Raw genomic sequence first — 14584 nt, 5'->3', positions numbered from 1 at the left:
TTTAATACCTACTCCGAATTTTTCTTTTGTTTCCTTTACTGCTTGCTCAATATACAGATTGAATAACATCAGGGAGAGGCTACAACCCTGTCTCACTCCCTTCCCAACCACCGCTTGCCTTATATTTCCCTCGACTCTTATAACTGCCATCTGGTTTCTGTACAGATTGTAAATAGCCTTTCGCTCCCTGTATTTTACCCCTGCCATCTTCAGAATTTGAGAGTATTCCAGTCATAATTGTCAAAAGCTTTCTCTAAGTCTACAAATGATAGAAATGTAGGCTTGACTTTCCTTGATCTATCTTCTAAGATACGTTGTAGGGTCAGTATTGCCTCACATGTTCCAATATTTCTAAGGAATACAAACTGATCTTCCCCAACGTCGCTTCTACCAGTTTTTCCAGTCATCTGTAAAGAATTCGCGTTAGCATTTTGCAGCCATGACCTATTAAACTGATAGTTCAGTAATTTTCACATCTTTCAACACCTGCTTTCTTTGGCATTGGAATTATTATATTCTTCTTGAAGTCTGAGGGTATTTTGTCTGTCTCATACATCTTGCTTACCAGATGGTAGAGGTTTGTCAGGAGGAGCTCTCCCAAGGCTGTCAGTAGGTCTAATGGAATGTTGTCTACTTCTGGGGCCTTGTTTCGACTTGGGTGTTTCAGTACTCTGTCAAACGCTTCTATATACTCCTTCCACCTTTCTGCTTTCCCTTCTTTCCTTAGAATTGGGTTTCCATCTGAGCTCTTGATATTCATGCAAGTGGTTCTCTTTTCTCCAAAGGTCTCTTTAATTTTCCTGTATGCGGTTTCTATCTTACCCCTAGTGGGATAAGCCTCTACATCCTTACATTTGTCCTCTAGCCATCCCTGCTTAGACATTTTGCACTTTCTTTCAATCTCATTTTTGAGACATTTGGATTCCTTTTTGCCTGCTTCATTTACTGCATTTCTATATTTTCTACTTTCATCAATTATATTCTATACATCTTGTGTTACCCAAGAAGAAAACATTACTGTGTGGTACATCAAAGCTGTCTTCAAGTGTTATGTTGAAAACTTTTGTGCGATATTTTATGTTTCTCATTGTCAGGAGAGTAAATGTATTATGGTACTGATTGTTACACTTTATCCATAATTTTCATAGTGAAAAATCGTTCTAAAGTTAATAAATTACGTCTGAAATTCCTAGGTACACATGGAAACATGAATCTAGTTAGATTTGAGGTACACATGTGTCGCACTTCACATGTTTTGAAAATCGATCAGCATAAACTTTTTACTAGTGAAAATGATTTATTTATTCAAAGATAGATAGTTTTTGACATTTTGTTTTTATATATATTTACAAGGCAAACAAATTTTAACCATGAGAGGATTAAATATACCATAGACCCTACCTATTTGTGAGTGGTACCCTTTCTTCCAGAAGTACTAGTGCCTTATAAAGAAGTTGAATAAAAACATTGAAACATTTTTATAAGTTTCTTTTATTGGAACAGATTAATTATCATTCAGTTGAAATAATCTACTCATTTCTATTAATAAAATTGTCGAAATAAATAACAGATTGGAAAGCAAAAATAAAAAATTAACAAATATACATGGTAAACATTTATGAAATTCTATTCAGTGTTCAGTAATAGGACCAAGTGGTTGTGGAAATCAATATTAATCATTGATAATTATAGTCTAGCTCCAAGAAGGTTAAAATTGAAAAAATTAATCTGTTGTACATGTATTCTAAAAGTTTAGATCAATCAAAATATCAAGAATCTATAAGAAGGTGTGAAAAGATTGAAGACAAAATTAATGAAAAATTGCTACTTTTATTGAAAATAATGATGAAATTGTTCTGTTAGAGGACTGTGAAAAAATTCAGTTGCAGGTTTTATTGATTTCATTCTTGAAAATCAATATATAGTTAGAGAATATTTTGCTAGAGGCAGACATAAAGGAACAGATTGTTTTTACTTGCCTTCGACTTATTCAAATATACCAAAACAATTAGTTAGAGATAATCTTAATTTTTAAACGTTTTCAGTCAAGGTGACACAAACTTACATCATTTTTATCATGAATTTTTTGAGGGGGATTTAAAAATAGACGATTTTAAAAATTTTCAAACTAAATGATGGATTAAAGATGAATTTGGTTTTATAACAGTAGATATGAAAAGAAAAATTAATGATACTATATATAGAGAATATATTAAGATTTTTTTAAACATTACACATTAAACATGAAAATGTTAAACATAAAAACGTTTAAGATAAATGTTATACATAAAAACATTGCATATAAAAACGATGAACATGAAAGTTAAACATAAAAGTTTTGAACATTGAAATGTTCAATGTAAATGATGAGTGTAAAATAAAGAAATTTTTATTGTCTTTTTAATCTTACAAAATCTTTTCAAAATGTGGCCCACAAGTTGTTCAGAAGGTAAATGGTATACAAAAGTAAAAGAACAATTAAATTAAGAGTTTAAAGAATGAAAAGAAATGAGAACAGATTATGAAAAATTTTAAAAAGGATATCAACCAGATAATGACACAACAATTAAAGAAGGAATTGAAGGTTTAGGCGATACAGTTTTGAAAGCTACTGAAGAAAATATAGAAGCTGAAAACAAATGATTCCTTATAAACGACATTATTTAGAAGAATTAACAATATTCTAACAATTCAACAGTATGATAGTGATAAAATATACTATACATTAAATGAATCGGAAATACATGATTTACTGAATAAATATGAAGAATTTAAGAATAGAAAAAATCAAAAGAGAAAGATGCTGAAAATATAAATATAAGTGAAAGAATTTTAAAACTTATCAATCATAGTGAGCCTAGTATTTTTGTATTAAGACCTGTTGGTAATTTTAAATATATTAGAAAATATCCACTTGACTTCAATGGTGATAAATTAAAAATTGGTGAAAAATAATATGAAGATACTTAATGATTCATTCAAAATGTTGATGAAAGGTTAGTAAAAAAAATATTCAGAAAAACCAATTGAATATATTTCATGAATGATGTTGATTGGTTAATAGATACATTAACAGTAATCCATAGAGAAGAATTAGCTGAAAATAAAAATTATCATAATGAAAACTTAAAATAATGAAAATGTTTGGTATTAAATTTAATGATTTTATAATTAACAATGTAAATGGAATTACATATTTTATTGTAATTTTGAATAATTATCACATACATTGTGGGAAAGTGAATATGGAAAAGGTTTAGTTAACGAAGAAATTAGTAATTTACCATTTGAAATGTGTATACTTGAGCTGCAATTGGTGTGGCTCTGGGACTAAAGTAAATGAAAGATTAGCACTTGAAGATAAGGGAATAAATCCATTAGATCAAAAATGTAAGGAAATGATATTTATAGACATAATAAAGAATTGCAAAAAGACATAAAGCTGTTAAGAAAATTCAGTTAGTTGCAAAAGGAAGAATGTATGTTTGAGATGCTTCAGTTGGTGAAAAATTAATACCAACTCCAGTTAGAAGAATAATCTATGGAAAGTGGAAATTAGGCCTTGGAAGAAATGTTGATGAAAATGGATAGTATTATAAAAAATTCTTTCTTAATTTTTGATCAATGTAACTGAAAAACTTTAGTATTAATAACACTAAACATCAAATTGGGAAAATAAAACCAAAATGAATTAAAGTTAAATTGAATAATGAACAACTGTACAGTATTGATGCATTTTTAACAGTTGTATAAAAAACAAAAAAGATAAAAAACTTGAGGAAATTTGGATATTGTATTTGTTATTACTTTTTGAAAAATTATTGAATATTTAATGAAGTAAAAAGGAACAACACATGAAGGTGGATTTTTTTAACATTACTATTGATTACATTACCATATTGAGCCACTATTGGTTCACTTGCTGGTGGATCTGCAGCAACTGGAATGCAGTTATAATCAAGACAAAAGCCAATAAAGAATTAGAACAAAAAAGACATAATTTAGCAATGGGTATAAATCAATTCGATGTAGAAAAAATTCAAAGAAATACTTAAAATTTTACTAATACTTTATCTAATTTTGACACAGAAGTATTAGTTAACAACTGAAAATTAAATGTTTTTGTGGCATTTTTATGATTGATGATTTTGCTCATAAATCAAAAATTTAGAATGTGAAATAATGAATTTAGATACATCTGATCATGTTGGTACTCTCTGGATTTGTTATTATAAGAATAAAAATACGAAATTGGTTTTTGATTCATATTGGAGGAAATATTCCAAAAAACTACTAAATTATGAAGGGGAAATGGTTTATATTCTAACACTGAAAGGATACAAAAGTTTAACGAATTTATTTGCAGTCATTTGCTTTTTATTTATTTTAAAACTATGATATATGACTCATACGTTTAATGAAATTTTAAATCTAATAAATGAATATTTTTGGGAATGTGTTACATGCTAAACTCAATACCGATTTAGAAAAAATAAAAGATATTGAGATATTAGAAGCAAAAATTTATAGTGAACTTGTTTCATAATTTGAAGATTTTCAATCAAAAACCACAGTTTTCAATCAAAAACCACAGTTTTCAATCAAAAATTGAAAATACTCAATCAACAATAGATCCAAACTGAGGATGTGTCCAAAGAACACACTCCTTCTTTTCTTTATGTTGTCAGAAATTTCTTCTATCTTGGTGTACCATTCCTGGTTGGCTCGGTTTCTAAATTGACCATCTTCTGATCTTGGAGGTCGTAATATTCTACTGAGAATCTTGCATTCTATCGTTTCTAGCCTCTTGATCACTCTGGTTCTTGCTAAGTTGAGAGTTTCTGCTGCATATAAAGCTTGAGGGCGTGTTATAGTTTCGTATTTTTTCAATTTAGCATTCATCAAAATATTCTTCTTATTGTAAATACTGATAGTTTATATGCTAAGTTCATTTTGTTCATTCATGCTCCCATTGCTTCTTTTTCGGCCAGTCTAATGTCTATATATTATCCAAGGTATTTGAATCACTCCACCTTCTGAAATTTTACCTCCTTCTATTGACATCCATCTAGGAGCTGTCATGATATTTGTCATATATTCTGTCTTCTCAATAGAGATCTGTAGGTCTGCTTTAGCTACCTGTCTCTGCAGTTCTGTGGTTTGGTTAACTGCCTCTGCTAGTGATTTGGACAAGATCACAGTGTCATCTGCGAATGCTACATAATCTACCTGCACTACTTTATTCTTACACCCCAGTTGCATTCCACCCAGTCCTTTCATTCCTTGTTGCCACTCTCTGATCACTTTATCAAGGACACAGTTAACAGCAAAGGGGAGAGTCTGTCTTCCTGTATCACCCCAGTTTTAATCTTGAAGGCCTCCGACAGCTTTCCTCTTAACTTGACCTTGGATGTTGTGTTGCTTAGGGTCTGTTTAACCAGTTCACTGGATATTCCATACAAACTAATCTCCCCTAAAATTTGGAACTGTGTGTGTTTGTTTACAGAATCATAGGCTTTCTTGAAGTCTATGAATGTAAGAACAAACTTTTTGCTCCTCTGTTTTTGATAAGCGATTATCAGTTTTAGATTCAGGATCTCTTCTAAGCCCGATCTCTCCTTCCTGAAGCCTCCTTGGTACTCGTCCATTTGTGGATTTAGTTGTTCTTCCACTCTATTTAGCAGCGCTTTCAAGAATACCTTATAGGTCACAGGTATTAAAGAAATTCCGCTGTAGTTCCCAGGTTCAATCTCATCACCTTTCTTGTGTATAAGATGTATTAGTGCCGATGTCCAACCTTCTGGAAGCTGCTCTTCTTCCCAGATTTTTCATATAATTTGTGTTAGTTCTATGATCACATTCTTGTTTGCATAGTTCTGCGTTGATCCCGTCTTCCCCAGGTGCTTCATTATTTTCCAGGGTTCTTGTAATGTTCTTTACCTCTTCTATATTTGGTGGTTCCAAGTTGGGTTTGGTTCTTTCTCATTGTAACTGAATGTCTCTTCATGGCGTTTCACAATTCAGGAGGTCTTCAACGTATTCCTCCAAAATCTGACTGTTTTCCATGTTTCCATACATGGTCTTTCCTCCTCTATTCTTACAGCTGGCGTTTGGAGTAACATATCTACTGAAGTTGGTCTTAACTGTTCTATAGAAATTTCATATGTTGTTCTTCCAGAAGTCTTCTTCTCTTTGATTTACATATTCTTGCAAAATATATCCTCTTGAGATTCCTGAAAGTTGTAGCAGTGGTTTTCCTTACTTCTTGAATTTCTTTAGATTTCCTGGTGTTTTATGAGAGCACCAATCAACCCATCCTTTTTGACACTTGCTTTATTTCCTTCTACCTACCGCCATGCATGTTTCTTCCTCTTCTCCAGGCGAATTGTTTCCTTTGTACTGTCAATCAGTGTAAATTTCAACTGTTCCAAACCTTGATAGTTCTTCTGATTCAAGCTCACCTTAAAATATTTACTAGTTCTAAGTTTCACTCATCGTAGTTCGCAATACAGGTAGTGTTTTTAGTCTGATGGGCTATTGGTAGAATTTTTATTTTTATTTTGGATAGAAAATAATCTGAGTCTAAATTTTCGACCCTGAGGACTTTGACATTTTGAATTTCCTTCTCTGCATGTCTTGATATCACAACTTGGTCAAGCTTAAACTCAACTAGTAATGGATTGCGAGATACCCATATTTTCTGTTGGAAGACGTTTAAATGCCGTTGATTCCATGATCAGGCCAAAGATCTTACAAATTTCGACTTGTCGTTCGCCATTCCAATTAGTCCTGTTGTGAGCTGGATAGTTCCCAATTATGTTTCTGATGTTTCTGAACTTTCTCTCTTTCTGCAACTGAGTATTGAAGTCTCCAAGTAGTATGATAACATTCTTAGTTGGAAAACTGGATATCTATTACAATCTTTTAATACTTTGGGAAATTCTGCTTCAAATTCCTTTCCCATGAAACAAAATCATACGTTAATCATTTAATAAATTTCATTCAGTTTTTTTATGCTGAACAAATAATCCCAAAATAAATGTTTGGTATAAGATTTAATACAAGGATCTCTAAAATTTTCAGAAAATTTGCTGAAATTAATCATTACAGTTATTATGTTCATCTAAACTATAAATATCGAATTTTTTCCAAACTGTTTTTACACATTTATAATCTTTGTCAAAACCATTTTCTTTATTAAGTCTCAAATAAAAACATTCGTTTTTAGATAATTGTGTTTCTTGCAATTCTTCTTCAGATTTCGTATGTTTGTAAAGATAAATTACTTTTTTAATTGTTCCATCTACTTGTTCACCTTTAAAATATTTTTCTGTTTTTCTAAATTGTTCTTTCGTAAGGTTAAAAAAATGAATATTTGAAGCCATGAAATTAAATTTATCCAAAAAGCTTAATGTTAATACATTTGCAACCTCTTGTTCATTATTTCTAATAGAATAAGTATCTTTATAATCTATTGCTGATTCTTCATTAAGCAAATGAACGTCGTTATTTGCTAAATTATGAATATAAATTGGAATAAAATAAGGATTTTGATACTTAAAATAACAATCTTCATGCGCTGCTCCTCGATATTTTCCTGTTAAATGACAATGAACTTTTACTTTTTTCTCCTTTAGTAAATTTCTATTCACAAATATAGTTTTTGAATTTATAAAGTTTATTTTATGCTCATTTGTCATTACCTTTGGAATATTTTGCTTATATATTTCAGCAAATTCTCTATGTTTTAACATTCCAACGAATTTTTTTGCTACACCTTTACCAGTAAATGTTACAGGCTTTTTATAATCATTGTTAGAAAATTTAACATAATAACTAAATGAAATTGGTAAATGTTTCTGTTATTTATTAATATAAGATTTTTCAGGGTTTTGTTGCCAATTTTATCATCTTTTGAAGGACATTTGAAATCTGCATAAATTGCAAAAGGTACTTTTAACTAATTATTATAATTTTTAAATTTAAGTATTTCATCTTCTGCAGGCATATCTATTTTTATTTCCTTGTGTTCTTTGCAATCGTTTTCATCATTGTACAACTTTTCTTGACAATATATATATCTCAAGCCTCTATCACTAGATTAAATTTTTCCATTGTGTTTGCTTGTTTGAGAACTAGTTGATCAGAATAAATAATATCAGTTATTTTTATTTAGAATTAAATGAAAATTAATGTCTTTATTGTTTATTTTTTGTGTGGTAAAGAGGACATATTATCAATTTTCCATCATAAGCCTAAATATTAATTGAAATATTTGACTGATTTTCAAATTTTGAAATATCTGCTGATAGAACAGGAATATTATTTTTTCTTTTTCTAGAAGTTCATCTAATTTTAATACAATATTTTTATAATTTTTAACTCTTTGAATGTGATCATTTCTTAGATATACAGCTGATTTTACTGAATAAAGGAAACATTTTTGATCTGTGTTTTTTACAGTAATTAGCTTTTTATCTTTAATTTCTTTGGTAAATCGATATAAGAAGAATCCAGAATTGAATTGCGTCCATTAACATTTAATTCCAAACAATTTTTTATAAAACAAAGAACAACCAGGTTTTTTTCTTTGCATTTCTTACATTGCAGTTAATTGTTCATTTGTCAATTTTTGATAATATTCTTCTAAGTCAGTTGTTCTAATGAAACTTTATTACTTGTTTTAAAATTAAATTGTTATGTTTCGTCTTTTTAAAATAACAATAAAATTTCATATTAACTGTGACCACTGTTTATTGTATTAAAATATTCTTAGGCGATTTCTTCTTTAATTTGGTTAAAAAAATTTGTGGTTCCACAATATTAATGACATTATTAATTTCGGTAGTTATTGTTCTTGATCTACAAGCAGAAGCTTTCCTGTTAATTTGTTTAGGTGATTTTAAAAATCTTCATCATTTATAAAATTGAAACCAGGTAAATATTCTGATATTTTTTGTATAATTTCTTGATAGTTAGCCGCTAGAGGATTTTGAAAAAATTCATATTATCGATATTATTCCTATTACCCTCAGATCTATTTATAAGATCGATTAATTGTTTTTACTAAGCCTAGGATACTTTTTTAAATTTTTTGTTTTACAGATTTGATGAATTTATTTTAAAGATTTTTTATTAAATTCTTTATCATTAATATTAACATTGTCCTCAGATTTTTGACAAGATCGATTAATTGATGTTTGTTAAGTTGGGAATACTTTCTTAAATTTTTTGTTTTACATGTTTCATGAAATTCATTTAAATTTTTTCAGTTAGTTATTATTATTATTATTAATATTCTCAACAGGATTTAGAATAAGAGCAATTAATTTTTCTTTGTGAACTTTAGAATAATTTTTTTATTTTTTTGTTTTACAAATTGTTTGAAATTCTTTTATATACATCTTAGTTCTTTCTTCCTCATTTGTTTCATATTAAAATAATCCATAAATTCCCCAAGATCTTGTCTAGTTAGATTTGAATAACCTTTTTCTTCACAATAATTTTCTAAATCAGCATAAGCTAATCCAAGTATTTCTTTAAATTAATCCTCTATGTTTTCAAATAGCTCAGCTTTGGAGTACATTTTGTTTCACTTTCATTTAATAGAAAAAATTTAACTTTTTTAATATATTGAAACATTTATAGCTGAAAACCACCTTTGAGTTCTTAATAAAAATTTCAATTGAGGATACAGATAGACGAGGTTTGACAGAGCTTATTTATTAAGAGAAAAATTTATTACAGCTTTATTTTTTAAATAAATGAAATTATGATTTGTGGATATGGATAAACATGTTCTTGGAGGGCTTATTTATAAAGAAAAAATTTATTACATTTTTATTTTTTAAATAAATGAAAATTTGGTTTGTCGATGTAAGCAAGTTTTTGAATAGGGGAATCAGCATAACTAAAATCTTTGTTTCATATCAAGAAAGTTTCAAAAAATGTTCTATTTGGTCCAGAACTATCATACTAATACTACTACAGTACATGCCACTTACTTCACTTAGAGTTCCAGAAAAATCCCTAGGACATAGGAAGAGTGAAAGTCTAGACTTACTTATTTTCTATTAATCGTGTATCCACAAAACTAAAATATTAAGATAAGTTGGATTAGCGATATGATTACAGAGAGGAAATAAGATCGGACCTGAATGTGCTTCTGCAGCTCCTTGGCATACCCCATCCTATCATTGACTGTGGCGCAGTTGGAGACGAACCAGGCGACCTTCCGTGTCTTGTTCGCAGCGACGTTAGGCGGCTGTCGGCCCCTGTACGCTGCGCCCTCTGCGTCACCGTAGTACACCCATTTCTCGTACGGCGTCACCAGGTCGCTGTCGCGACGATACGTCGCCGTCCAGTTGATGACGTCATGGCGGCTGCAACACAAAGTGCTCCTTTAGCTCGACAGGATCCACGTAATTTTCCTGTCTTTTCTCTTACTGTCTTTCTTCTCTTTGGCGCTCACCTTAGGTCTACCTGTCCCACCCACATAATGGAAAAATGGCGGCAGTGCACGGCAGTTCCCAGGCGGTAAGTTCGGCCGCCAAGTGCAAGTCTTATTGAGTGCGACGCCACATTGGGCGATTTGCGCGTCGACAGTGCGGATAAAACGATGATGAGGACAGCACGACACCCAGTCCCTGAGGGGAGAAAATCTCCCACCCCAGTCGGGAATCGAATCCGGGCCCCCGTGTGTGGCATTCCAACGCGCCTACCGTTCAGCTATTGAGGCGGACACCCACTTAATAAGTTCACCAAACGAAATATTAGTCACTCCCTTACCCCCTAACATACCAAGCGGCGTCCTCCAAGGATCCCAAAGAGTAATTTTTATGATTCAATTTCTGAAACTCGATAACAGACGAGTTTTTGCAGCTACTGTGGCACGGAATCAGTTTGCGCATATCCTTCAGTTTATTAGGTTTAATGGTAAGATAACACGTGCTCTACAAAAAGAAAGGATGAATTTGTAGTTATACATAACTTTTGGAATCAGTTTGTAGGGCATTGGAAAATGATTTTCCGACCAATTGAAGAAATTTAAGTAAATGAGCAACCTGTCGCATTTCGGGGCTCGTGCCCAGTGTAACACTACAAGAAATCAAATCCAGCAAAATATGGAATCGAGGTCTGGGCAGCTGCAGAGGTGAAGATGTCATATTTGTTGAACACTCAATTCTCCAATGGGAAGCTTCCAGGGAGTTGGCGAGAGAAAAATTTGCGAAACTGCTTAGTATGTGACTTGATGGAAACACTGTTTGTGTCTCGAAGAGGTGTGACCACAATTTTGTTACAGCTGCCTTAACTACAAAATTTTTGCGATGAAGGTTACTATGACAGAAATTTTGAGAATAAAAAAGGCAGAACATTTCTTTCAAGAACATTCCTATTCTCAGACTGGGTAGCAGTGGTCACCTACGTCCCTTGTATAGAGTTGGGTCAAACACTGAATAGTTAAAATGAACGTGATACTTGATGTTAATAACGCTTATTTAATTTAAATGCACTTTTAGTCATCCCAAAAACTTTATTTCCTAAGTTATTATGTTAAGAAATTTAAAAAAATGGGTAAGGTCTGCAGAAGACTTCAGCCTGGCAAACCATTGTTGATGACTTAAGACTTAACATGTTAAGCGTTAAAATGACATACTGGGCTCTGGTTCATTGTAGTTGGTGTAAAGTTGGAGTCAGTCAGTCACGTTACCCTCCATCGCCGATGTAAGTCGTGCCAGTCAAGTGTTACGTGTGTGCCAGTCAGTTATCTGGACTTCACGAAGGGACATGAGTCGATTTTGAGACGTGACAGAATGACAAAGGAGCTATCGTGTTTCGACGTGCCCCTGACTAGATCGCCAATGAAGTTGCCGGATCTGTAGTTCTGTCAACATGGACTGTCCACCGCGCCCACAAGAAATGGTGTGCTAATCACAGCCATGTAACACGGCCTAAGAACAGTGCTCGTAAAAAGATCGTAATTGACAAAAACCAGAAACTGGTGTCTCATCTTGTCAATGACAATCAGTTTCAACCTGGCAGGGGATTGCTATTGCCAGTGAACGCCGGTCCATGATAATCAATTTCCGAGGGAATATTGTGAAGTGATTTGCATACAGTGAACATTTGCTATCGGGTCTCTCTCAAAACATCGTTTCTCACAGCTACGATTAATATTGCACGTCTTCAAAAGACTAAACAACTCTAAAATTGCCCAGTAGTATAGCCTTTCTTCTACAGCTGTGAAGCTGTGACCACTGTGCAAAATAACTTCTTCCAAAACAAAAACAGATGTCCCAAAGGTGCACTCAAGCGCCCTATTGCATGTCGACGTACTACGATGGTTATTCCGGAAGTAATGTTCGAATCGCCATGATTAGTCGAATGTTGCGCGATCAATAAAACGCGCACGCGCACAACTCCCGGCATGCCTTGCTCATCAAACGACGAGATTTGCATTGGTATTATGGCGGTGTGCTGTTTAAAGTTTTACTCAGAAAGTTTAAAACAATTGATCAACCTACCGACTGTGAAATCCGGTCAGTGATTCGTTTTTTGTCGGTAAAGAACGTTGCAAATTAACCGACAAACAAGTGAGGTGTATGGCTCCAAAGCGAAGAGTAACAGTAGTATCAAGACCGACCATCAGTGATTTTAGAAGATTTGGTCAATGGCAAAGACAAAAAGACTGGTAAAGACTGGCGATTCACAATTTCACCTTTAGAGTTGGAATTTCCGAATGTGGTAGATCAACTTTGGATAAAATTGTCTCTGAAAAGTCGCAGTTTAGAAAATTGTGTACACTTTGGTTTCCGAGGCTGCTTACTGAGAAACAAAAATTGATTGTGCTCTTGGTTTTTTGGATTGATATCATAAAGAAGGTGATCAATTTTTAGAAAACATCAGAGGGGACTAGACGTGGGTTTCTCACATGACTCCCACAGTCTAAGGGTACGCTTACACAGCATCCTTTCTGCAGGTACCTCGCTGCTTCCTGCTGGCAAATCACAGCTCGCTGTTAGCATGGAGCATTGTTCATTTATTCTACAACCTCATTGCACGTTGTCCGCCAGGAATAATTATCCTGCAACTGTTCAGATATCGAACAGAGTGCTAACAGCACCAAACGCGGCACTGCTGGAGTGACCTTGAAGCAGCCAGTCATGGGTCAAGTTGGAAGACATAGAGCAGTGGTCGCAGCACGGAACACAAACCAGCTAGACATCATCACATGGCGAGGATCGTAATGAGCAGCAGAGCGAGCAGCGATGGTTCAAGTTAAATGGGCTGGTAAGACGCAGTGAGCTTAATTCATCAATGCCGTCTGATACCAGCGAGGAGCGAGGTAGCAGCATAAACGCACCCTTAACGTCATTCAGTTGATTGGTGTCACCAGTCAAAGTGAAGACCAAGCAAACAATCTCAATACGCAAGCTTTAGGCAACCATGTCTTGTTAGTTGAGCTTACGCAGCAAGGCACACTAATAACCGCAATCGCTTACTGCGCTACATTGAACAAATTTCGACATGCAATACTGAATAAGCGATGTGCCCTTTTAACGTCTGGGGTTTTGTTGCTGCTTGACAATGCCAGACCCGATTCTGCCATCCACACCCAAAATTTGATTAGATCTCGGCGCCCAGTGATTTTCACTTGGTCCACTACCTAAAGGAGTTTCTTGGTGGCAAGCGCTTCGCAGCAGATGACGACGTGAAGAACGTTGTGACAAATTTTTGAAAAAAATATGGAAACATGAAAAGTATTAAACAAAAAGAATTTTTTGAAAAAAAGTCTTTGATAGTTTATGTATTATAAGAAACCGGATCTTACTTTTCGAATAACCCTCGCACATCACTCGATCTCAACTGAATAGAAAATGTCTGGGATAATTTTGAACACTGCATGTAATGTAACAACGAACACCCCCGCTAGCTGGCACCTCTATGGGATCTAATCATCAAGCTCCAGTTGTTTAAGGAATATCTGAAGAAATCTGTAGACTCTCTTCTTCACCGAGCTGACTCCATTCTCAAGACTAGAGGCGGCGTTACATGGTGGTAGCTTCATGTCTCCTGGGGGTGACAAAATATTTGCTGCATGTGTTTATATCAACAGTTGATGCATTGCATATAATGAACCAACAAGTTTAAATTGTCATGTTAGATACCAAAATGCGCCCAAAACATTTTTTTGTTAGTTTAATGGATTTACAATCAGTGTTGTAACTAAAGCAAAATTAACTAATCCTTCTGTCACTTCTTGGTAGAACAGTTTTATAATTATAAACAAAAAGCAAAACATTCAAACAGAAGTCCCACATCGAGAGTAAGCTACGAACCCAGCGTAAATGTCATCTATGACAGTGTAGTAGTAACGCAATAAAAGATGTTAAACAATAAATATATATAAAGAGAACAAATCAGAATAACATTAACTCTAAACTTACAAAATCAGTGCCTATTTCACAGTTTAAATTAAAACAACAATCTCAATAAAATCAAATTAGTACATGACAAGAGTGCTGAAAAAATAGCTTGAAGAGGTAACAGCCTGAAGACATACTAGATCTGTAATACCTCTTCA

General features: G+C 33.3%; 1 protein-coding gene across 1 annotated transcript in view; it reads right to left on the bottom strand.

Moving 5' to 3' along the window:
- LOC126419836 (glycoprotein 3-alpha-L-fucosyltransferase A-like) overlaps positions 1-14584 on the bottom strand; it is a 63362-nt gene that overhangs the window by 3208 nt on the left and 45570 nt on the right. Inside the window, exon 4 of the mRNA XM_050087229.1 lies at positions 10154-10382. Coding sequence (XP_049943186.1) covers positions 10154-10382 — 229 coding nt within the window. The remainder of the gene's footprint in view (positions 1-10153; positions 10383-14584) is intronic.

The sequence above is a fragment of the Schistocerca serialis genome, chromosome 1, assembly GCF_023864345.2.
Source record: "Schistocerca serialis cubense isolate TAMUIC-IGC-003099 chromosome 1, iqSchSeri2.2, whole genome shotgun sequence".
In the NCBI taxonomy this organism is placed as follows: domain Eukaryota; kingdom Metazoa; phylum Arthropoda; class Insecta; order Orthoptera; family Acrididae; genus Schistocerca; species Schistocerca serialis.
This window is presented reverse-complemented; position numbering and strand designations above follow the sequence as displayed.